General features: G+C 38.7%; 1 protein-coding gene across 4 annotated transcripts in view; it reads right to left on the bottom strand.

The window, feature by feature from the left end:
- Positions 1 to 46: 46 nt before the first annotated feature.
- Positions 47 to 27,063, bottom strand: part of fgf14 (fibroblast growth factor 14) — a 104,169-nt gene continuing 77,152 nt past the window's right edge. For all 4 annotated transcript variants that reach the window (XM_044132065.1, XM_044132067.1, XM_044132069.1 and 1 more), the window contains exons 4-5: positions 6,126 to 6,324; positions 47 to 4,678 (exon numbers count right to left, since the gene is read on the bottom strand). In XM_044132065.1, coding sequence (XP_043988000.1) covers positions 4,536 to 4,678; positions 6,126 to 6,324 — 342 coding nt within the window. In that variant the 3' untranslated portion in view covers positions 47 to 4,535. The remainder of the gene's footprint in view (positions 4,679 to 6,125; positions 6,325 to 27,063) is intronic.

The raw sequence follows: 27,063 nt of genomic DNA, 5'->3' as shown, positions 1-27,063 counted from the left end.
ATGCAATTTCTAAATTCAACCGAAAGATTTCGTGAAAGCTTGTTCATCACTCTTTGAAGCTTTTTATTTCTTTTTCATAATAAAACATTAAATGTGCCGCATGACACATCTTGCATGGAAAACAATGCGAAGACCTTAATCATACATGATTACAAATTTTGATATAACATGACATAACTCCAATGAGCATACTTGCAATGGTATATATATATATATATATATATATATATATATATATATATATATATAAAACAAATCATTTTAATAGTGTACGTTCCTCTCCATCCCAGGAAATCAACCCAAAACAAGCTGCCCATCATGTAAATCTACACTATCCTCGCAGTGAGAAGGTTAAGGTGGAGGAAACAAAGTGGAGGGCATAAATATTTCAGTCATGGCATGCTGGATGGCTCATGTCACTTCAAAACATGGTGGAAAGGGGATGGGAGCTGCATCGACAAAAAAGAGCTCAGTCAGCACTTGAAAAGACGACCAATAAGAGGTCACGAAGAAAAGGTTTCATTTCTGCTTTGGCCTTTTTTTTTCATGCTTAAACTAGCCAACCCTTTCTGTTTTCTTTGTACTCTCAAAAATGACAAGTGCAATAATATACTGCACACTATATTGCATTAGGTGTTAAGTTACTGACATTACAGTAGGCATTTATATAAATATTTTAATCAGCATGTTGTATGTGTGTATACAACAAACACAAACTGTATAGTGTAGACAAACTCATTGCATATATTATGTAAAATCTGCGGCACATACCAACAGTTCTTGATAGACATAGCCTACTACATGCAGGTCATCAATGCCGTCCTCTCCCCATGCAGCAGATGGAACGTTATACTAAACAATAGGTTACAAAATCAAGCAAAAGTTACAGTTGCAGTGAGATTTATTCAACGCCATGAAGATTTTAGAAATTTGATCTGAGTTTTGTCAGAGAGGAGAATTCAACTTTCTTTTTTGATGCTCTGAAAGTAACTTATGCAACTTCTGCGGAAGTGCTGTTTGGGTCGTAGAAGCTCAGACTGCTTAATAAAGTGGAAACATCATCAAGCCTGTTTACCATAATTGAGAGCTTTATCGTGATTCCCCATTAGCTTTGACAACAATGCATATCTTCACACCGCCCATGGAGGTATGCAAGGTAAGTTGCAATCCTGGGACATGATTGCAAAGGAGACGAAGAAGCTTTCATAAAAGCAGAGAAGGGGGATTGTTTCATCATACCTGAGGGGTCTCAGGTACAAAACATTTTTTTTTTTAAGAAACATTATCTTTAAAACATGTGGAACAGCTGTAGACCTGCCTTTCTGTGGTAAGAAGCCCAACATTCCTTCAGGGACCCTGAAAGCAACTGAGTGACTTCAAGACACCCACAGGGTGACGTGTTAAAGGCTGGTGCAAGGCCTATAAGACATGAACTGCTTAGACAAAGGACTTCATGATGGGAAACAGGGAAAGTTAAAAGTTTAGAATATGCTGGTTGGAATTTAGATAAAATCTTGGGAGAGTTTTATGGACCAATGAAACCAAAATGAAGTCGTTTGGACAAATGGGCCAGTGCTATGCTATGTGCCTGATGTGAAAACGGGTCAGCTAATGACTTCTACTGTCAACACAACTCAAAGATGTTCCAATAAATATTTATTTATTATTATATTATCTTCCAATCACACATCAGTGCAGTTTCTTTTAGGAGTTGAATAATTCTGATTGCAAATGTAAACTGACTTTACAAAAATATTCCTCAAACAATAAAAAAAACAAAAAACAAAAAACAAAAAAACAACAACTTGATTACAAGGAAAATGAAGCAAAACCTGTTGGGATCTGGAAGTAGTAGCACACACAATCCGTACACGAGAGAGATGAGAAACAAAGAAAGAAAGAAAGAAGGAAACAAACAAAAACAATTACCGGAGATTTTAACAGATGTACATTTACACACCAGTCCTTTACAAAAATAATTTCAGCCTTGAAAGAACCAGTCATCTGGTCTGCGCGCCCAGAGCATGTAACCAGCCCAGCATGTAGAGTTTGTAGAAGTAGAGGATGACGGGCTTAATAAGGGCAAAAACATCCGCCCTGCATACAACTTCAGCGATTCGCAGCCTCTGGGTGTGGAGGTGTGTGTCAGCACGCCGATTTTGTCGTCGCATGAACTGCTTTTTTTGTTATTTGTCTTTTTTTTTTTTTTTTTTTTTTTTTTTTTTACAAATACATAAGTATGTCTCAGTGACATTTGATGAACTATAGTAATAATAATCACAAACTGAACATGTATAACCAAAATAAAAACAGAAAAAATATGTTTACCATGACAACTTCTGTAATGTGGTTGCACTTTTAGCAGCGTACAGCAGCGACAGCAATCTACTTCCTATTATAAATCGTATCTAACAGAAATAAAAATGATTTACGCAAGACTTAAGAAATCTGTCGAACACACCCACTAACAGTCGTGACGAAAATGCAAAACAAAGTGCAGTGGATCACCTTCACATCAGTCATGAGCGTGCCGATGCCTGCAACATGCCCGTCCAAGCCCCTCTCGGAGTGAAGAACAATGCCCCCATACCTTGCTTCCGGTAGAAAACACATGCCTATGAGTAATTTAGGTTATACGTACTTCCCTCGCAAAAAAAATGACATCAAACAAGACCGCTGTGGGCCAAGAGGAGTTGGTTCTTTCAAACGAATAACAAATGCTGTCACAGTGAAAGCTTTGATGGATTAAATCTGAGAGACAGTCAGATTTGAATTTTTTTTCCTCTTTTTTTTTTTTCGTATTTAAGATTAAGATTTTCTTGGGATGGGAAAAAAAGGACTTTGGTTGTTTCAGGACAAACACATCTAAGTGTCGGTTTTTCAATGGATAATGCTACGCGCCCTACACATGGATCTATCGGGTGAGTGAGGCACCTTTGGCCCAGTGGGGACTGGGATCTTGTTTTTGCATGCCGGGAATCAAGGTCCAAACAGGCACGTGATAGGCCAAGATGATCAGTACTGGACTTTGCATGCTGAGCGAGGAGACAAATCCTTTTTATAATAATCTTAATAATAATAATAATAATAATAATAATAATAATAATAATAATAATAATAATAATAATAATAATAATAATAATAATAATATATCATCTAGTCATTTAAAAAGTTATGATGTTTAAAAGTAATTTTTCCCTAAGTTTTACACAGACACACAGATGCACCAAAAGCCATCTGTAGTGTAACTGCTGCAAAGTGGGAACAATAGTGACCTTGTCCATGCTTTAGATTGCTGAACCAAATAGGTTTGCAGCACGTATAAATAAGACCTATTGGTTGTCAGCCATGTTGTTTTCTTTGCTTTAAGTAGATGCCGCCATAACATGGCTGCCATTTGCTGCAGTTATAGACCATCTGGGTCGAAGCCACAAAGCCTTGCTTCAATGTCCAAAGAAGTCGGTGAGTGAGGAACTGAGGCCTACAAGGCCTAGAGATATTTCCTAGAGCCCACGCTCTGAAATAAGATTAAAGAAAAATAGACTTCAGTTTTTTGTTTTTTTCTTCTTTCCCTCTTTCTTCGTTCACCAGAGGAGGCGGACTGAACCGCTGGTGGGACACAGATAGTGATATGTATACACCATTCCTTGCAGCGCTCTCCTACCCACCCACACGCACATCTGTTTAGAAATATGTGTGTTTGTGTGTGAGCGGGTGTGTTTGTGCGTGTACAGGGAGCTCCTCGCATTGATTGCAGTGGCTGTAATTAGCACTTCATCAACTATGATTACGGGAGCCGTCTGCCAGCCTCCAGTGTGTTTTTATGAGCCGCGGAGAAGCTGCACAAACCGTCTTCGACTGCTTTTCTAGGTGTACGCATGTCGTAGACGAAACAAACAAAACCCAGCTCATTTGGGCTCTTTCAGGTGTGTTCTGGTATGCTTTAAAGTTTGCTGTGTTTCTTAGAAAAAAATCATACAACTCCTCTTGCAAAAGATTTCCTAGTTTCCCTTTGACAAAAACTAACTGTAAGGGGAATATACTTGTAAAAAATATAGGACAACAGTCCAAATATTTACTCTGTCTATACAGTCTCTATCCCAGAACATAGCTGGTGAACTGTGATATAGAAAATAGATCTGAAGGTGCACAGCCGCTGCTGTGACAGGGCATTATAGAGAAGGAGGTTCTTCCGACAAAGCCAGCATCAAGCGTCAGTGTGAACCACGTGTCATTCAGTTCAGTTCTCGCAATTTCAAAGGGATCTAAAGGCATTACAGGATCAGAGGTCTTCTTCCCTCCTGTGCTGGATAGACCGAGCTATCGCAGAATCAGTCTGTGCTGACATAGGCAGAGAAAGGAAGTAGGAGGAGGAGCAAGAGAATAAGAGAAGGGAGTCTCGGCTGGATGTTATCCACAGAAAAAAAAAGAAAAGAGGGTTTGGAGACTAGCTGGAGAAAAACAAAAGGACCTTGCCTCCGTTACATTCCTCCCCTCCTGCACATGCACTCCCACCAGGCACTGCTCAGGTGTGGCTATGTGGCTGGTTTGTCGGGCTTGCTGACAGGTTTGCCTCCGTTCATCACCACTGGCTCGCTTGTGCTTTTACTTGGAGGCACGGCCGCCTTGGGCACCGTCTCTCCGACGTCGTGCAGCGATGGCTCTCTGTACATGGCGACTGGAGGGAGACAAACGGAGAGATAAGAGGAAAGCTGTTAGCAATAATCTGTTCTCTTTCGCTTACTGAGTTGAGATCTGTTCCTGAATATTATTTGCTGTGTTACGTACAAATTAAACGCTCTTTAAAAAAACAAAAAAAAAACTTACACTTAAAAGTGCAATTTCCTGATATAAGAAATGATACACGCAATAAAGGTTAAGATTTTATACTTTCATTCCGATTCATTTATTCCTTGATCATGGTTGACTTTAAATCTAAGTACCAACTTTTTGACAAAAAAAAAAATATCCTCTCCCATTTTGCAGCTTGCACTGACTTGCATTGACGAGACACTTCACTTTGATTCCGTGTTTCGAATGATGGGTGGCAATCAGGGCCGGTGGCTGATGAGAGTGATGGTGGCATGTGCAGGACTATCAGCATTTCATGCTGCACTTACAGAGCTGTCTCTGCCTCCTATAGTGCACCCCTCCAGCAGTGCTGCAGTGAATCAGCGTACAAATACTAATATATGTCAAATGCAGCCGTTTCGTTTATGGCGGACATACCATCAGTAAGTTTTGTATCGAGCCTTATTGTGTGAGACAGCTGTCTTGGTATATCACAAGGATCATGAATGTTGTCATGCTCAGCATTTTCAGTTTTCTATGTTTAGCAGCCAACATATTTGAAATGTGCTCGACTGCTGCACAGTCAATTGGATAGCTAGCCAAGCTTGCTGCAATAGTGACCTCTAAAAAAAAAATCCATTTACCAGAAGATTGTACAGCGAAAAAAAGCGTGTCGTGATAAATGTATTCAAGGGTCGCATTCGAGTCATATTTTAATGGAAAATTTGAAAACCAAGTAAAACGTCATGGATACAGGGCCTTGTAAATGCAGACACACTACAAACGTTTCACACTGGTCACATTATAGATACAAACATCAGTGTATTTTATAGTAATTTCATGTACTAGCGCAAAACAAAGTTATTGTGAAAAGAAAAAAAAAAGGATTCACTCTATTTTTGCACATATAAATCTAAAATGTGCATTGTGCATTTGTATTAAGTCCCTTGAGTCAATACTACTACTTTTTACTACAAATACAGTTGCATGTATTTTTTTGGGATATATTTCTCCTAGCAATGGACATCTAAAGGCCGTCACTTCACCCCGCTCTCCTTTGCAGGCAGCTAAAGCTCAGCTAGACTGAGCAGAGAGATGTTTTTTGGACATCAATTTTAAAACTTGATCGCAAAGGAACAACACATTTTTCAGATTTTTAATTGCAAACAGTTCTGAAACCGTGTATCATTGTCCTTTCCACCTCAGTTTCCTCTACTTAGTGTTGGTCTATCACGTAAAACCCCAAAGGAATATATTAAAATTTGCATTTTCGAGGATGCCACAATGTGAACTAAAATGTCCGGGCCATGAAGACATTTGCCGAGCTCACGTACCTTCTAATGGCTTGGGCAGGAAGTGAGCAGCTGGTTTTGTTTTTTTCACGCGGTTCCCCTTCATGGCTTGACCCTCCTTGTTGAGCCCCAGGAACCATGCTCTCCCTGACTCCTGCTGTCTGTACAGCATGGACGAGTAGATCACGTAGTAGTTCTCGAACACTGACTCTTTGAACTTGCATTCCGCTGTAAATAGTTCCTGCAGAGACGGGCGAAAGAAGCACATTGCAGGTAAACGGATTTTAAGATCAAAGCTAATCCAAAAGATTTACTCTTACGATTTTTAAAGAAGCAGCAGAATTATAATTTACACAGTGGGGGTGGTGGAGGGGGGGGTCACCTAGGCAGCCTTTCACTTGTGTATGGTGCTCACGTTGAACAGAAATGGCCTTGGCATGTGGAATGAAGTTCATATTCACTGCCTGACTTGAAAAGAATGAGCACTGCACAGTGTCCCTTGTTATAATCATCTACAATGAAATGCTCCTCTCATGTTCTCCTTGGCCTTAACCTTGACATCACATGTAAGAGCAATCGTCTCGCCAATTAGTGCAAGCTCCAGGCAGAACGTGTGTATTGTTTGGCACAGACATCGATGAAGCCGGTACTGAGAAATCCAGTCCGCCTAGATGTCAAGCTGATCCTGCTTTGCCGTTTCATCTTCCTCATCTCTTTATTTAAAGAAAAAAAAAAGACAACAACAACCCAGAAACGTCTAAAGCTGATCATTCCTATCAAATGTATTTCAACTGGCAGCTACTTAATTATGAATACTAAACTTTCTTTGAATCATGACAGAAATAACCTAGTGATTACTCCATCCTTCACACCTCGGACAGGCAGTGACAAATGGTCACCGAGGCACCACGTTTCTCTCTGCTGTTACCAATCCATCTTCGACAGAATGGCAAAAAAAAAAAAAAAAAAAAGCATTTCTGCACTGTCCACACTGCCAGGCTAAAAATAAAGCCTTTCATTTGGGGTGAATTAATCAAAGAACACAATGAAGAGGTCCAGCACATCTGTGGGGAGTATTTCACACTGTGCTGAACCACAGAGCCACTGGCATACATCATAAAACTCTTATTCGCTGCGCTCTTCTGTAGTTCCAATAGTCAAAGTTAAAAGTTTTTCTTTTTGTTTTTTAGTTAACAGGTTTTCTGGAGTAACAGGCAAATAGCAAACTGTAAAATATTTGCAAGCACTGTCAGGTAGTTTCTGTGGAGTTGATGCGTAGATGGTAATCAGAGAATATTTGCACAGATTTATTTTTTATCTGTTTTGAGTCAAAACAGACAACAGGAGGTATCTCCAATGTATTGGAGGTGTCTCAATGTAATCACAAGTATTGGCTGAGGGCTCTATAACGTTCATTTTGAAATTGTTGTCGCCTCGAGTCCCAAATTCAACAACAACCAATACAAGTTGTTGGTGGCGTCTTTGTGATCTTATGTCAGGAGAAAGCCCAGCAAACCGTTTGATTGACCATTTTTAAAACAATCCCAACTTATTTTTCATGTGAAAATGGTATTGTAGGTTTGTTAAAATTACACACACCACTTTAAATTGTATTTTATTGAGCTAACGCACTTAAATTGCACAAAACACAAAAATAAATAAAAAAAAAATTTCATCCTTTACACTAATGTATCTGTTATAGAAAAACTGTATGGATTGCAACAATTTCCTGTCCGTCTGTGACAGCTGACCAGCTTGCTTTAAAAAGACAGCTGTCGGTGTGGGGAAACGCAGATGAAATTCTAGTGATTGCATTTTATGATATTCAAAGCAAAGTTCTTTGGGCCTGGATGTGCTTCTGTTGTGAAAACTTTGAGTAAAACGAGGTAATTGAGATGAAATTCACAGTGTCCTGCTCCACTACGACCAGGTTCCTTAGTTTTCGATAACTGTGATGTATGATTATGATCCACTGACATTGAAAGAAGGGTCATAGTGAGTATCTATGCAAAGTGCAATAGCAGTATTGAGGGCAAATGATTTCAGTCAGTTTCTCCAAAACTGATTGTGAACACCCTGCTTCACAACATAACCCTAACCAGGAAACGGTAGGTTATGTTGTGAACGATACGAGACTGTATCTGTAGAAGACATAGCCCTTGTGCTGGTATGGTAGAAAGAGAAAAACATGCACTTTGTCTTTAAAAATGTCAGACAGCGTAAACATTTTGCTGTTTACGAGCAGCTTAGAACTCAGGACACCCACTCTCATGATCACCATCTAATTACTCCTGTCAGAGCTACTTCTCCAGACAGTATTTGGCTGACAGAGGAGCTGAGCAAGAAGAAGCAACGAGACATCTCGGGTGACATTAATGAACCCAGGGAGCACCCAGCTGTATTTTGAGTGTCCTCTGTATCCTTGGTTGAGGACTTGTGGGCATCTCTGAGTGGAGGGCTCGAATGCATAATGCGCAGCGACAGCAACAGCTGACATGTCGGAAAGCTCCAGAGGAGGAGCGTGTTCAGTTCCAGCTGAAAACAGTCAAAGCCGTTACAGAGGGGACTGAAGGGTCAGAGTGGTGATTTGTTACATGTGGGGTGATAAACATCCGGACTTTGTTCTGTCTGCTGAGAGATTCTATAGCACAAGAAATATACGATCCCATTAGTCTAGTTGTAAATGTTGGGATCAGAAACAGGACTAATGACGTAGTTCTTAAAGCAGACAAAACAATACATTTATGGTCACTTTGATGGCTGAAGTATTAAAAGCTGAGCCTTATATGGCTTCAAGATGAGGGTGTTTCAGCTAAAAAAATTTAAATAAATGCTTAAAATAGCTTTTTTCAGTGCATGCTTTGAAAACATGTGAGAAGTGTTCAAATAAGCAGGCAAGGGACTGAGAGATTGATTTACAGAATTGACCTTGTCTTGTAAAATTATACACACCCCAAGAATATTTTCAAATTGTATCACATTATGTCTAAAAACTTCAATGTATTCTATTGGGACAATATTTTAAAGTGTCAGGAAAATGAAGCATGACTTTCACTAATGTTCTACAATTGTTAAAAAAAATCTGACAAGTGAAACATGTATTTGTATTTAGCCACTTTGATGGGAATAAAGCTGGCGGCTGGAAGTTGGAGGGTCGTCCAGGTAAAAAAAAAAAAAAAAACCCAACTTGCTAAAGAGTGGGAAAGTTGAAGACATTTACCTTACTGCAGGACAGCAACCCTAATCATACAGCCACAGCTACAGTGGAATGGTTTACATAAATTATATTTATGAATTTGAGTCACCCAGTAAAAGGTTAGACGTGAAGCCAAAGGAGAACCCTTGTCTCAGTGTGCATAATCTGTTTCACAAACAAGATGGGCCAAAATTCGCATCTCTAGACTAACAAACCCGGTAGAGACATATCCCAAAAGACTTGCAGGTAAATGTGGTTCTACAAAAAATTGGAGTCAGGGGGGCTGAAAGCAAAACGTGCGGCTCGCTTTCTAGCTTTCCATTGTTCAACAAAACGACAACCTTATGTGAACCTGCACCTTTCTTTGTGCAGGTCCATCACGTAAATCCCCAAAGATGTTTCAGGTGAAAAAATGTGAACTGTACGTGGTATGAATTATTCCGCCAGACATTATAAATCATTTATTGTGGAGAGTGTGTTTATTTTTAAAACAATGCGCTGCTTGAGCTTTAGCCAGCTATCATAAGCAACGGTACATTTCCTCAATCAAAAACAATCTGGTCTAAAATGATGGCTAAACATGCCCTGTTCTTGCATTAACAAACCACAAAACAAAGCAAATAAAACGACTTTCCCCCTTGTGGTTTCGGGAGTCACTTTAAATTGTTAATCACTGACATTTTTCCTGATAAGGTGAGCCGAAACCCCATCTAGGTTTCTGTAATAGGCCACATCACTCAGACGGCCGCCAGGTTTAGCACGGTGGTGATTACTTATGTAACACATGCAAAACAGCCCTGAGTAGAAGTAATCATGCAAGCTGGTGCCAAGGCCATAATTGTTGCTAATCAAATGCCTTCACATGAGCACAGGTTGCTTTTTATTTTTCATTCTTTGTTTGTGGAGGCTGAACATGCGGAGGTGGTTTGTTTGTGGAACGAGAAGGCCACTGTAATCAGCTTCATTTGTAGCTCAGAGCGGCGCAGGCAGCCGATGTCAGAAGCATTGTTTACTGGTGATGTTTTAAGTGTGTCAGTGGCGTGTTGAAGGCTTTTATCACGCTCATTGTGTTGCCGCAAACACATTTCCTTTTCCTTCCGACATTTTTCCCCTCATTTTATCACATTAGCACCCAGAACTCAAGGATACCTAGGCATTGCAGCCGAGAGACTTATTTAGTAAACTATTATGAAGAACTTGTTTGAGCTGTTGGCCAACCCATCAGTAGAAGCTGCTTGGCATGAAGACAAGGTAAACATATTTGTTACATTTTGCTGCTGTTCTTCAAATGTATATCAATATCTATCAGTTTTTTGTGCAAAACTAGAAAAGGCGCATGTTTGATGCAAAACAAGAGCTCATCACGTTGTATTTAATTTATGTCATGTTGGACTCAGAAGTGCTACATTTATAACATATATTCTTTCTCATATGTGTAACAGTTAAGAACCTGATATGTAAATTTCTTTCTGATTGCATGTTTGTATGTGAAGTTTAGCTTTAGAAAAGAGTTTTGGAAGAATACTTTAACCAAAAAGTCTAACTTTAATTAATGTTAATTCAAACATTTTGAGCAGTGTCATGAACTACACCTGGTAAACCCATATGCTTTTCTAATGCAAAAAGATTTGCTTACAATTTTCAACTCTATTAAACTGTTTCTATCTTTCTCTGTGATAACAAAGAAGGGCTACAAAGTACTGCTATTGGAAATCTCCACTACAGTTTTACACAAAAAAGATCATTCCTGGACAAGACACAGCAGATTTTGGTTTCATTCATGACTTTCTTGTAGGGAATGAAATGACATTTTGTGCCCATTTAATGTTATTTTAGCTTTAATTCTGCTGTTCAATAAAAAATGTCACAAGCACTCGGACCTTGAAGGACCTAAAAAAGGAAACAAAGCTTTACTCGCCTTACGTTCAGAACTGTCTCCCGACTAATTCTGGTCGACATCTACTACTTTGGGAAAATATGGATGACATTGAAGGAAAACAAAGTGAAGGAGACTCAGACACAGCACACACTTTCACACCAGTGGAAAATCGAATCATTTCTGAGGCACCAAATGGTTAATTTTCTACCCACTCAATCTCCCCCCGCCTGGCGCTCCACATCAGTGGCTCCTTAGCATGTGATTGGCCATGCTCTGAATGGAAGGGCCATAATTGACCTTGGCCACAGACAGCGTGAGGGCCAAAACGGCTCAGTCCTTCATAATCAGCACAGCAAAAAGACAGAGAAGGCAATAAAGAGCAGCCACAGCAAACCACAAGGACTGGCTTTATTTTTTAACACAAATTGGGGCAGATTGACCAGGGAAAGAGCTCTTTGGAAAAAAAATAACATAAAAAAAATCTGAAAAAAAAAAGAGCCAGATACAATTGATTAGGATCAATAATAAACAAAAGAAAGTGTGCTTCTGCAAACACATTCAGAGGTTCAAACCACAAGAATTGTTAAGACGTACAAAACTGTAAATGAAGATTAGAGAAGATTAAAATGTAGATGAGTGGAGGCTCACATGAGGAGGGGAGGTGTAACAATATGCAAAGAGACTGCTCATATTCCCACTGAGGGAACCAAGAAATTGTTTATTAATGCTGCAAGCATGAAACCTATTAATCCAAAGAAAAAAAAAAAAAAAGGTTAACCTGCAGAGAGCTGGGCGACATCGACAATGCAACCCCACTCTCATCTGTATAAAAGTCACGTAGACAGAGTGTGCAGTCAATGGGAGGCTCAGCAGATCTCTCTGATTCTTCAACTCCAAGAAAGAGGAAGGGTTGGTGAATAAGGGAAAATAATTTTTGAACTAGGCCTAACGTAAGGCTTTTTGTTTTGAATAATGACTGACCTAAATCCATATGGCATGGTCAGAAACAGACGTTAAATTAAAAATAAGAAAAAGACACATCTACTCCTGTATGTTTGGGAATAAGGCAAACAATTGTAGGGGCTTCACACAACATAAATAATGATATCTTTGTGTATTTTGAGCAGAAAGGAATAAAACATAAGTGATTTGTTTTAAACGGAAGCAAATAGTACTCCAATTATTTCTAAAACTGAGTAATGTAAAGCATCTACTGTTCTTAATAAATATGATATGAGTAACTTACCAGTGGCACGATGGTACACAATAAAAAGGTCAACAGAACCTGACAAGATTTTAGCAATTTTTTTGGTCCTCATTGTTTTGTTTTTACAGACAAAATAAAACTCAATCCAGCTTTGACTAGTTCAAACCCAAGGCAACTTTCTGGTTATTCATCAAGTTTGATTTCTATGAAAAGGAGCTTTAGTCTTTTGATGAACTTTCCCCCAATACATCTGGTGTATATTTTTTCTTTTGCACCGAGTAGATAATAAATGTTTTAAATGTAATATTCAGCAAAGGGCCAGATTTTCTATGATGATGCTTGAAATAAATATTAATCTAAAGGGAAACGAGACCTTATATTCTTCATTATGAGTGCAATTGTTAACTCGATGGAAAGGCGTATGTGCTATTAGTTAAGAAACTGTTTAAAGTTAGGATAACTAATGAGATTAGGAGGTTTATGTACAGTAGAGTCAGCGAAAATAGCTAAAATCTGTAAAGGTGTGTTTTAGAGTACAGCTAGAAGATAATCAACAGAATCGTTTAACAGCAGATGAAACTTTGCATTTAGTTACAATAAGTAGCATGTCATTGCACAACACAAAAGACCAAAAACCTTATTTAGAATACTTTTTTAAGCTATTTTTTCCCCCCACATGAAAAAAAACTGTAACAGTTTTGAAGTATACATGAGCTAGAAGCACTTACTCTTTTAGTAAAGTTTGCCGAAAGGCAAAGACCCATTAACACTGAACCAGTACAGCTCCCCTGGCTCATAAAAAAACCCCATCACTCACCCTCAAATCCCCTATCCTTTTCTCCAGAAGTACTTAAAAAAAAAGTTAAAAAAAGTTGATCCTATAACATCTAACGACCAATAAATATTCAGGTTTATGTTAGCGTGAAGCAAGTTGAATCGAAACAATTCAATGCCATCAAAGAAAATAGATGGCAAACAATTATTCATTTTCCAAATGGTTTTTGTAGCAAAACAATAAGCTGATATCCAAGGAAAGATACAAATGACATATGATGTACAGTGCAGCGCAAATACACATCTGCTCTCTGAAAAGCTTTGGCATAAATCACTGGACAACATTGCAATGCCAAAAAAGTAATACAGCGCTGAAGGAAAACATTCTGGCAAGCAAAAACAGTGTCACTCCACACTCCTGCGTGAGCAAAGTGTCAAGTGTGTGTGTTTTGTCCATTTTGCAAGTGTTGATCTATAAACTGATGGCAGATTTGTGTCAAGACTGTTAGATTGGCTGGTCATCTTTTGTCAAATAAGCCACTAGTCGATAGTGCAACAAGCTCCTACGAATATTTTAGACAGGCAGCACAAACGCCCACATAGTCTGGGCACTCTCAAGCACACACATAGAAAGGTAGAGAGAGAGAAAGAGATTCAATGTCTGTCCACAGAAAACTTACAGAGCTGTGAAAAAGTATTTGCCCCCTTATGGAGTTTTTCTCATCAAACAGATGTTGTTATTAGACAGAGATAACCTTAATAAATACAAAAGGCAACATTCAAGTGATGATTACATTTAATAGGAGAAAACGGGTATCCAAAACACGTGAACAATAATTGCCTCCTAAGAATGAGTTGTGTCCTCTTTAGCGTTAATAACTGGTTTGGCAAGGTTTGGTAAAACCTGGTGTCCTTCAGATATCATATATTCAGGTCCACACCTCTTCAGCCACATTAAAATATTCATAACTATGTACAGACTTATTAAGGTGATATTAAGGTATTTCAATTTGAAATAGATCTATTAACACATCAGTCTTTGTGGTAAAAATAACAATGAAATCGTATGCCTCTAGATCACCTTCTAAATAACATCTAATTTTGACATAGTCAAACCCCAATGCAGGTTAGTGCAATACTCTAACTATAACCAATGATAAACTATACATCCATGTATAGATGAATCCATGTCTTCACTATTTCATGAGCACTTCTGTGAGTATGAAACTCCATCTGTCTTGAAGTGTTAACCGATATGTAGCTGTAAGGTCTTTGTAGTAACTGTACAATGTGACATATATAGCAATGTCACTGGATTACAAATGGCCCATGAATTCAAAGATAATTCAGCATCTTATGACAGGATCATGCTGCTCTATTGAGCTATGAAATCATTTGTCTTGATGTCGTCAGAGCTTTATCATAGCCAACCAATTGTACTGTCCAGGAGCTGAAGTAAAAAAAAGAGAGAAGAAAAACTGTCATTACAACATCAAATAAGTCCCTTATTTTGCTGAGGGATAAAAGGTTCTATTTTCATAGGAGCAGAGGCAGAGGAAAAACAGGTGCAATTTTGTCTGGCACACCTGCATTGTTTGCTCTTTCATCTTCGTGACACCTTCACACGGAGTGGGTGGAAAGGCACAGCGGAGGTTATGTGCACACTGCTAAAATGCAACAGAGCAAATACGGGTGTAGGTTTGGTGCAAAATTGGGCGGAAGCGCCACCTCTTATCACAAGTGCAGGAGCGTTTCGATTTTACATGGTTTAACCGATGCTAAGTATGTGATTCAGGAGGGGCCAAAAGGATTCACAGGGGTCTTGGAACATGGCAGCGATTTATCCATGGTGTCACCAATAGAAATGTAACACCTTATTTGATCTCCTTAAACGTGAATATGCCAACTTATGCTGAAGCATATAATTGTTTTTACTTTTTCCACCTTTTTTTAAAAAAAATATGTTACTTTGTTAGTAATTTTTTTCTTGCAAAGGTTGTCTTGTCAAAGGTCAGATTCAGCAGGAAGGACAAATCTTTTACTAGTTTTTTTGCCCCGCTTAGCTTTACATTTTGCATGTTGGTGAAGTGGTATGACAGTCATATTACCATTTGTGAGAAATATACATGCAGGGTTTTCCCCAGTGTAAAACAAGCCTGTCAGGTCACAGGGCTTTACTTGGCAATGTAGCTTGTTTCTTTTTAAATAGCATTTTTTATACACCACCAACAGTGAAAGCAAAGACAGATTTAGCCAGGTTTACGACTGACTCATTGAACTGGGTGCGAGGGTGCAAGCACCAATCGCACCACCGCTGCCCGTTTGCCTCACATGCTATCATTTCCAAATTAACGGATCGAGGGCATCGCCTTACACTGAAAACGGTGTGTTCAGTGAACTCAGGAACAACTGAGAGATGCACTGGCTCTACATGCAACCAATGTCACAATGCCAGAACATGGAAAGAATAATTTACTGCCATCTATAGCATGTTTGTTCTTGAAAACGTGTGGGCATGAATGAATAAAGTTACATTCTAGTGGGCAAAGGGGAAGAGGTTTGTGTGTCTACATTTGTGAATAAATGTCATAACTCGTTGATGTACTTTTCTCTAATAGCAGGTATACAACAGAAGTCCAATGAGAAGAGATGTTTATTTCCTGCTACCAGCTTTGTGTCACCTTTTGAAGTCTCTAAAGATGACCTGGCAAGTAAGGCAAAATTTAAGGAGATCGTCGCAACAGAATTGGAGAAAATAACAAACATCATTTGGCTCAAGGTTGCTGTAGGTTGTGTTTCAGACCTCAAGAGTCTGAGCTGACCACAGAGGACTGAGGTGTGGCACTTGATTATTGGCTTGCACAGCATGAATTTCTTGCAACATCTGTTCCGTCCAAGAAAGAACAGCCCTCATGCTTACTCCGGAGCACAAGTGTCAAACTCCAGTCCTCAAGGGCCGGTGTGTCCTGCAGTTTTTAGATGTGCCACAGGTACAAAACACTGGAATGAAATGGTTTAATCACCTCCTTCTTGTGTAGATCAGTTCTCCAGAGCCTTAATTACCTAATTATTCTATTCAGGTGGTGCAGCAGAGGCACATCTAAAAGTTGCAGGACACCGGCCCTTGAGGACTGGAGTCTGACACCCCTGCCCCAGAGTCTTCCTCTGACTACATGGCCAGTCCTTCACCATCGTGGTCCAAACACAAAGGAACACACAGTGAGATACCCAACAATGCCTGGAAATACTTGACGATCCCTGTCAGAACTGTACCAGGCGAAAGGTTCTTTGAACTTTCTGGGCTTGTTGTTCAGAAGAAGAAGAAAAGTCTGTCTTCAGAAAATGTCAAAAAGGCTTGTTTGTTTTAACAGTTGGTTCAGTGTTAAAAAAAAAAGGAAGCCTAAAACAAAAAACATGAGCAATAGAAATAAGTTGCAGCTCTTGTGCTCTGAAGAACATCATTTAGGATTACACAACATGTGTTGAACACAACAGGACAGTAATCCCAAGTGCTCTATCTTTTACACTGGAAGTATAAGCTATAAGAAAGCAGAACATTTTAAGGCTGCACTTACAGAGTTGGTTCTGTGTTGAACTTTCCTTTTTCTGTATTTTATTACTTGAGTTTCTCCATTTTGATATCAAACACAGGGGCTGATCTTTACTGAACATTAATTACTGGGATAATATTAAGGTATGCATTTGAAACATGTTGTACTCGCAGCAACATTTTCTTTTTTTGTGAAGAACATTGTGGGCAGTAATAGTTCTTTAAGATATTTAAATAATAATATCAATAATTAATAAACATATTTGTGTAAATAAAATATTTTTTTCCTTGCATGCTCATTAAAATCACACACAAAAAAAAATCTGCAATATTTTTAGAAGAATCGTGTCGACACAGAAACACCTACACAGAAATCTATCACATACTAATATGAATTGATATTAGTATGCTAATACCAAGGGGCAATTTTGAGAGACAAAATAAGACAGCATCAATTTAAAATGTGGAAGGAAACCGGAGTACCTAAATATAAGTCACACATTCACACGCAGAATGTTCCAAGCAGAGCCGTTCTGCACTGAGGCTACAGTATTGAAAACTTTTGCAACTTAAAACCTTTATAAAAAAATTATATATATATGCTTTCTTTGGAAAAACACACAAAATTAAAAACAGATATTCCCAGATTTAATCAGATCTAGCAACAACAAGTGGCAAAACTAAATGCTTAATCACTACCTAGACATTGTAACATGTGCATAATGACGGATATCCATAAAATTAGATATAAAAACAGCACTATTATATAATAACCTGCAATAGCTTGACCAGAAAAACTGGATTTTTGAGCCGTTTTAAGCCTTATGCTTTGATGTATAGTAAAACTAAGCTTTTTGGCAGCGGAGAGCCCTCTTTTTGCTTTGATATTTTTAAAAGTTTCACCTCAGACGGACCATTTCACAACATAAATCTCTCCTGAAGCCTCTCTGACAAGCTGCCAGAGTCCTCATCCCGTGCATCTGCGGATGACAGCCGAGGATTCCCCAACACACTGTCTCTCGTTGAAAGGCTAAGTGAGTCAACCAGTCAGCCAGAAAGAAACCACGAAACCAACTGGCCTGCCCATCAGGAGTTCAGCAAGAAGCCAAATCCTGTCAATCAATACCTCAGAGAGAGCTTCATTCTGAAATGCCAGAGCGCTGACTTTAAACAGTTCTGAATAAAAGATGTAGAGAGACAGTGGAGTGACGGAGATGCCGGGGTATTGCTCTAATTGACATACTGGTCATCTATTGAGGTCCTGCTCCGATGCATTTTTTAACTGATGATTCATATGTGTCAATATCAAATCAAAAATTTTATTTGATTTGATGTGTCAATATATGAACATGTGTTAATGCTTAATTTACATTTTAATATCCATCATATTCTCCTTTCCAAACTAAGAGCAGGCACCAAAAAGTATCTGATATTTTGGTTTAGCTTTCTATTCAGTAGCTAGTTGCATTTTTCGCTTGCTTTGCACTGGGAAACATGTTGTACTCCAGCATAAACAAGCCTAAATAGACTTATAGCTGGTGTTTAATTTACAATGAGAAACAAAATACATACCGACAGTAATTTGCCCTTTCCCCCCCTTCAAATAGCTCATTAATTACTTTGAGTTTGTTGCACCACATTTTGCTCTTAGCAAGCTTGCTGCATAGATTTCTGTATGTAAGCACTATGTGGTGCAATAAACAGTGAAAAGAACAGACCATTGGACTTATATACACTGTGAAGCTCGACTCGTGAGAATTGTTTGACCTTTGTACAAACAAACCTGGTCATGATTCCTGTTGCTTCATTGACACACACACACAGTTAGAGGCAGGTTTAGCTATGTTCTCTCCCAGGTTTAACGCACCTGGATCAAATGATGGCTCGTTAGAAGGCCTAAGAAGAAAACTGACATGCTTAAAAGGTTGTTGGTACCACCAGGGAGGGAACTAAAATATGCAGGATGTCGGCCCTCCAGGACCGACTTTGGACACCCTGCTCTATCAATCCATCCTCTAACAATTCTCACTGTATTGATTTTTTTTTTTTTTTTTTTTTTTACATTTTCATTTCATAGATGGAAACTGCAAAAGGAAAGGAGGGGTAAAGCGAGAGCCGCGGCTGTTACACGAACAGCAAAGTTGATCACTGAGGGGTTTCTGTGTCACAGTAAAAGCCTTTGTCTTTTCCCACACCGTGTTGTGTAATCACCTAATTACACAACACGGTCCACTGGGAAGAAATTGGACTTGTGTTATATTTGTAAACTCAGTCACAGTAAAGTCAGGACTGTTAAGAAAACCTTGATTATTTTTGTGAATAAATTTGTGACCCAAATATTTCAAGATCCTTCTTTCAGTTTTCCAATATGCTTTACTTCTTTTGATCCCAGTGTGTGAGTGGGGTTTATGTCAGAGGACAGGCCACGCCCTTTTCTGCTGAAGGGCGTGGCTTGCTAATTGTTAACAGGACACCTGTGGGTGATTTCCTCATCAAGATTGCTGAATATTTAACACCTCCTAGTTTCAATACTGCATACAGTAGTGAAAGCATTATGGAACTAGTTATATCAAAGACAAAAACATAATATTTTTTTCTCTATTTAGTATGACTCCTCATCCCATGTTTTATGAAAAATCACACAAAACCCGTCAATGGAAATGTTTCTTAGCTTAATTTCATTTAGAGTGTAAAAGATTTGATAAGCCAAGTCAAATTTTAAATGTAAAGAGCATACCTGCTTAAGATGAAGGCTACTTATACAACTGATCCAATAGCATGCACTCTCTCTTTAGTTTGCAAATAAAAAATATTAATACCGAGCTCCTCCTCCCCTCTCATTTGCACATAACACAGCTCTTGAGGCAACAAACACGAGTGCGCCATTTGTATTTGCATGGTGCTTGACATTTACACACTGGGAAACCAATTAGGCCAGAACTGGGGTCATTAATTCGACGAACAGGCTAGCCATGTTTTCTCTGATAACTACTGCAATGGGCATTCACAGAGAAGTAGTAACAACGCCATCTGCATTTATATACTGACATGTCCTCTAGGGTGTCTTCCACTAAAACAAACATGAAAACCAGAATTTGCAATTTTGAGGGTCTACGAGTGCTTGCAATTCAAGTATAGGTTTTCCTTTGAAACATTTATTTTCCATCTGGCTTCTCTAGATTTTTATTTTTAAATGTCCTTTTGGATACTGTCAACCATAAACCATCAGTACAGATTAGAAACGCAACATAATGTATGAGTAAATGATTCCGTAGATAATGGGAGTGCTGGCCCAATTCTAAAATGTCCAGGATTCTGTTCTGTTGGACGGATTCCAAATAACGACCGATGGCCATTCAAGGATTATTGGACTTTTGAGCTGAAGCTGTTCCAAAACAATGAAATGAGCTTTCATCGAATTTACCTGAAAATGTAGTTATGAAAAACAAATGCATAGAAAAGATCAAGAGGAATCACTCATCTGCATTTATTGGAATTCTGTTCTTACAACATCATGAACAAAAAGCAAGAACAAAACAAAGAACTGCGAGTTTTCATGAAGGCAAAGCATGCATTGTACATTTATGTCCAAAGATATTCAAAACCCCGGCGGATTGGCAGAAGGTAATATTTTAAATTGACCATGTTACTTCTGACTAGATGTAAAAATCGAGTTCCAGCTAAAATCTGGTTGGGAAGCGTGTGGAGGGAGGTAAATACAAGGTGATGACTGGGAGGCCTTCCCACTTTGAAGGCTCATGATCAAAAGATTAACACTAAATATACCAGTAAAAAAAAATAAATACAAAAAGCAGGTCAGCATTATTTCTCAAACACGAAGCAGCACTGTCGATAAAAATGTCCATGTACTGCCGTCGCCATGTGGAAATACAACTACACAGTTAAGGAAGATAAAAAACTTCTTTAACATCATGACTCTAAGGAAAGCTGATTTCTTGTCCACAAGTTTATCAATACTAAAGAAGTGTGAAACTAAAACACACAAAAAAGGGACACATTACTTTTTCAGCCTCTCTCATAAACATATACACATAAGCTTAATGCAAATGAATGATATAATATTCCACATGATTTATCAAGCCTATAATACTGCTACTGCAATGCATTAACTAACTTATGCATTGCCGTAGCTTGATATCATAAATTAACAACAGTTGTACAAAGTTGCAGCAAACATTTTAAAATACTTGACATCAAACTTAACAAACCAGAAATTGTGTGAAAATAATGATGTATAATAGGGATGTTGTAAAAGAATACTTTAGTAATCAAGTACTCTGTACAATATTTTTACGATTAATCGAGGAATCGGATCGCTCCAAAGCTGTGACGTTCCGACATGAGAAAAGCTGTCGTACTCCTACCATCACACAGCAAAATCCTTATTTCTCCCCAAACCCTGACAAAGCGCCGCACAATCCAACACCATGCTGCTAGCACCTAAAAACAAATAGGCGCTGTCCACGGAACACGGTGCGCTACATAATAAAACATAATTTAACGAAGCTTCCAAGACAGATACATTTTCCTCCAGGAATTTTAATAATCGAGGTACTCTAGTCATTCGAGGAATCGTTTCAGCCCTACTGTACAATAATATATTAAACATAAAATACCCACAATGCTACATTCAGAGCGAAGATGTAGGCAGATGGACAACAGACTGGCTTTCTGGTTGAAGTCACATGACACGTAACTGGGCTGCGTCTCTTACACATACAGATACACCCTCTAAACCACTCAGTCTCTACTGATTACTGAGAAAAGAAAAAAAAAAAAAATGCAGATTTTTAATACTTCATTTTTTAATATCAAATACATAAAAAATGATAAATAAGGTTTTAAAACACATACATTATTAGGAGATGTTTCTTAAAATTTAATTTTGCCAGGGGTTGAATAGCTGCAGTAGCCGTAGTACCTGTTTCAAAATAAACAGACAATAATCTGGAAGAGCATAAGAAAAAATAAAAATCATCATGTGTACAATCATCATGCATGCTTAACTATCAGGAACTTTATCACTGACATTTAAACAATCTTTGGGGAAGAGTAAAGTTTGAATTTACAAGCACTTTCACGAGATGGATGATCCAATTAAGGATAAGCTGTTTCATCCAAAGAAGACAATGTCAAGAAAGTCAGTGATATAGTTACACTGTTGGTGCTATTTAAGATTAGATTCATTTATTCTGGGTTTTTTTTTTTTGTTTGTTTGTTTACATTCAAAAAGCCAGATATTTTATCCATTTAAAGGAAATGTTATTCCACTGATTTGTAGCTCTTCTGACTGCCTTTGGTTCTTCAGCTGAGTGGCTACATATTCAGTTCACTCTGATTTCAGCATAATGTCATTTTTGGTGTTTTAGATACATTTTAAAATCCAGTCAAGCACTCCATGGAGGAGCAAGAGAAGACAGCATAATGGTCAATATACACAACTTTTTCAGAAGTCAATATTCGGTCGACTGCTAAATACAAGTTAGAGGGCAAACTTACCCACAGTACAACAGTTCTCCCAGATTTAATCGGGAGTTCACACTCGCCAGAGATCCTTCTGTACATCATTATCGTCGCCTGGTTGTGGGAGTCCTTGTGTCTGCTAGAACCGTCCACCCAGCTACAATGTGCTGCTCTTTCTCTGAGTGTCAGTTCCCGGGCTGCCATAACTAGTGTGTCCGTATTGCCTTTCAATCCAGCTACTCTAGACGATCAGTCACATCTTCAATCTGTCTGTGGTTTATGCCACACAAGGGCTTGTATTTCTCTTGAAAATTTGGTGTAAAAGTGCCAGCTTGTTAAATGGTTGACACATTGGATAAGTCGTAGCTAGTAATCAGTAATAGATTGCTGAAATAATGAAAATGTTATTTAGTGTTGTGACATAGATCCAGGCGACTGTGTCAAGTTGACACAGTCGCCTGGATCTATGTCACAACACAGCCCATTTTATGAAGTAGGATTCTCTTCATGATATTAGCACATCCAGAGATGACTGATGTAGTTGTAGATATGATCAATAAAAGTATTAAGGTCTTTTCCCCAGCTCGTCAATAGTAGCTCAGGGCCTTTGATGCCAGACTTGAATTACCCTGCCATGATAGAAAAAATAATTACATGATGGAGACTGCTTTTAGAATAAATAATGAGAGACAAATGGGGCAACAAGAAGAGATCGCCTGCATGCTTCACTGATTATAATAACCACAGCAGGGCTTTCCCTGCCAAACACACCTTAGAGATCTTTCTCTCTGTTTTCTTCTTCCCCTCTAATAGTCAGTGCACTATTTATGTTGTGTTCAGGCTCCTGCTTCTTCATTAACTGTCTGCACCATATGTTCCATGGATTTCCAAAATCATTCTTGCAGCATCTTGCAACTAGCTGCATGTTTTTGGGCAACCCATTTTAAAGGATTATTTCTGTTGGATGAGGGGATTCGATTTGAACTGCCGATGGATCAATACCTGGCTAATTTCCAGCATGGCTAGAAACCTGGTGGGCTGAAAAAGACAGCTAGAACATGCTTCTACAAAGGAAGCAGAGGAGGAACTTCTGGGAGGTTCAATCTCTCAGAACTGCTCGGAGATAAGTTCCTAAATTTAATGCCATGATGGTCCTTAAGCACAGAATGCTGGTCAAGAAATAAAATATTTGTAAAGTACTCTAAGATATTGTTGTACATCACTACACTTTCTCTGATACAGAGATAACAGATGGTTGGAGCAGATTTACAATACACTGATTGAAAGGGTCACTCTATGTAAGCATCTAGATCCATTTCTGCCTATTTTCTTTTTTTATTATTTAGAACATAATAAAGGTGGATTTGGATCAAAGAAAGGACACTCTTGTTAAAAGTAGAACTCACCACTAATCTATATTCAGTTCTCAATTCTCAATAGCTATGTAGTAAGTAGGGAGAAAATAATAAAATCAAACAGGTGTGGGTGCAGCTAACAGATCCATTCTTGGCTGCTGATCTCCATGGTTAATGTTGGGTACTGAGCTTGCAAATAGACCGTGCCATTACTTTGACAGCTTCCCAATAAGTGATTTCATCTTTTTAAATATAAATATTGAATATCTCATTCTTGAAGTATAATATCTTATGGTTTGAATGTTTTTCCAAGTAATGACAGACTTTGATGCTGATTTTGTTTTTAAATCTGCTGACATAAACACACCTATATACAAGTCACACCAGGTAAAAATCCATCCAGTTATCAAAGGATTTATCTAAGAAATATCCGTAAAATGACTCATTCATGCAGTCGATAATAAATATGCGTCATGTAAACCAGTGACTCAGAAAGCAGCTGCACTCTCCAACTCTTAATTTGCCCAGAATAACCTGGGGAATAGCAGAGAGGTTTAGAGAACTGACATTAATAGACGTTAAGCTATTGACCTGGAAAGAGACGGAGGACGTATTAGCAGTGTTGTGTATCATGATTTATAGTTCAGGGTGGCCCAATTCCCTCTGGTAAAGTCAAACACACTGAGGAGGCGACTCCCTGTTTGAGGGAGGGTATCTGCAGTCAAGTAAAACATCAGGGTAACTGTTTAATTGCTTGAACGCAACACTTTTCTGAATTTATAGGATTTTACAAAGACGTGAAAGAGTTTACTGGATAATAGAAGAAGAAATCCACGAAGCCATTTTCATGTGAAAAAGTATAAATGGATAAAAAAGTGATGTTGAAAGATAGAATGACCAGTTGTTTATATGCTTGTCTCATCTCAGTCCTGAACTGCATTCCAGGGTTAAGCTTCGATGCCTTCCTTCAACCTATTTTTTCATTAAAACATGAAGCGATTCTTCGTGCCCTTATGACCACTTCACTTCCTGACACTGCATTGAAGAGAGCAACACTTTAAAAATAATGAGGCAGCCCACTAAGCCTCAACCTGACTGTTGCTAGTCACAGCGCATCTTCTATGCAATAAATCTATACAGTTACAGTTCTGGTATAATTTATTTATTATACTTTATCCAAATGATGCCTATTTAAGGTCCCTTGATTTATGCAGCTGTTTTGGCTCAATATACAATGAGTGTGTATTGGATGTTTCCGGTCAGCTCACATCTGGTGACCAATAAAGTCTATATAAGTACTTTTTCAAGTAATTTTCTGTCAAATAGATCACCTAGTGCAATTATTGTTTATCTTAATGAACTTTGTCAAATTACTGACAATGTGTGATTCAGGAAATGAGATATATTTTGTGGGTGATTTTAATATAAACTGGTTTTATTGCCAGTGTAAGAGGCAACTTTTAACGGTAGAAAATGCATGTGGATTACAATGAGTTACAAATTGGCCTACTTCAATATTAATAGCTGTGAATGTGTTGGAGTATCAGTGGGACAAATTAGGGGCTGTAAATCAGTGTTGTAGTACTCAAGACCGGTCTTAAAATAAAGAATAAAATAAATACCTCTCGGTGGCCCTGTACCTTGCGCTAAGTTTAGCAAACTTGCCCTGTGCCACTTGCAGTATTGGCCCTTGGTGTGGTCCAGTGCTTCAGAAAGACATTTAATCAAACTACAGTCAGTCCAAAATAGGGCAACTTGTCTTGCTTTGAATCGATACAAGTACACACATATTATCAGAATGCACATAGCATTAGGCTGAGCCTTGGTTGGAAATAAGGTAGAAATTGACCGGGAAAGGAAAGGACATCTTCCTTTTAAAAATGCTCAGCACCAAAATATGTCACATAAAAAAAAAAACTGCTGACAGTAAAAGCTTGAGCAAGCTTCTTAATGATCTGGAACTTTGTTTATTTTTCTTCCATCTGTCACTGACATCTCCAATAATGTAATGACTGTCAGCGTTTAGATTTTTAGCTTTCACGTCCGCAACCCCTCCCCCCCTCCTCCCCCGCAGCGCCATTTATATATTTCCTAAAGTATATTTGATTCAGGATGCGGAGTAATAACCACCCCACCTTCAACTCTCGCTTCCACTGATTTATTTAATGTTTACGAGTTAGCAGATGGGACTAGCTGCAGCTAGCTAGCCTCTCTGTTTCTGAGTAGGCCTAGGCTATCTGTCGCATCCTTGCGCCTCCAGTCAACTGGGTGCTGACAAAATGGTTATTATTTATCCTGTTTCATACATATCGGTGGCCCTGTACCTTACGCTAAGCTTCGAGTTATGTATTCTTATTTTTTGGGGAAGCAGCCAGTGCTTCAGAAAGTTTTTATTTATTTTTTTCGCCGTGGCTTATCGGTTCATTCTTTCACATGAAGCTCCTTGGAGCCTTCGTAGATTCTGGATTGAGCACAGCAGGATGCGGATGCCTTCAGTCCTCTGCGTCCATGCACTAACTATGAAACGGCCCTTAACAAGTGAAACTAACACCCGCTGCACTTCTCCCAATTGGTCTTCTGAAGGGCTCCACTCAAATGATGCAGCGAGTCAATTTGACAAACATGAAAGGTAGCGCTAACAAGTGCAAGCTCCTGATAAAGAAAGCCTGCAGTGAGACACCGGGGCGGAGTGAAGGAATGGGGAAGTGGTTCTAAAGAACTCAGTCAACCATAAAATGCCGAACATTTACACAAGAGAGATGGCAGGAGTCCGTATTAGCAGCCCTGAAAAAGAAGATTATCACCAGGGAGTTGCATTCTCTAATATCACAATTTCATCATGTCTAGCAAAATAGAATATCCACCACTTCCTTGTTAGCTCGTAGGGTTTTCATACAGGCGTCCCGACTGAATAAATGAGTTGGGTTTTAAAAAAAAACAACTTTTTATCTCATTTACAGTTGTCTGCTTTTTTTTTTTTTGCATTACGAGCTATATTACAGTTATCAAGGGACTTTTGTACATCCTGTCTCAGCTACCTCATTCAACAAGGTGGGAATAACTCCTTTTATTAGATTTCAGAAGAAATGCCTGATCCTGGGAGCAGCCTAGAAAAGAAATTAGCCTGGACTTTCCTGGCTCAGACACAAAAGGGAGCAGATTGAAAAGAAGTGAGATGATTGAACTCCCCTTTATTCTGTGGTGTGTCCTTTGTGCCAGACTGCACTGTCACTTTGATCCTATCTCTGTCATTTGAGCCTCATTCGGAGCCTTGGGTGCCTCGCACAAAGGATTATGATGCACCAGCAGAGGCCTTGAATGGGTCTTGAGTAGAATTCTCCTTTTGACTCACTTCAAGTGTCACTCATTATCAAAGTGCATCACTGAAGGGAAAGACTTGGGAATATACGTAATATTGAAAAGGAATAAGCTGGCCAATTGAATTTCAATCAGTGAAAATGAACTGGCTTTTAAGAAACAGGGAGACAGATTAGTTTATTGCTGTAAAATATGTTATTTGTTTTTTGGCCCACGT

The sequence above is a fragment of the Gambusia affinis genome, linkage group LG11 (assembly GCF_019740435.1).
Source record: "Gambusia affinis linkage group LG11, SWU_Gaff_1.0, whole genome shotgun sequence".
NCBI classification, from domain to species: domain Eukaryota; kingdom Metazoa; phylum Chordata; class Actinopteri; order Cyprinodontiformes; family Poeciliidae; genus Gambusia; species Gambusia affinis.
The sequence above is the reverse complement of the archived record's forward strand: the minus strand, read 5'-3'. Positions and strand labels throughout refer to the sequence as shown.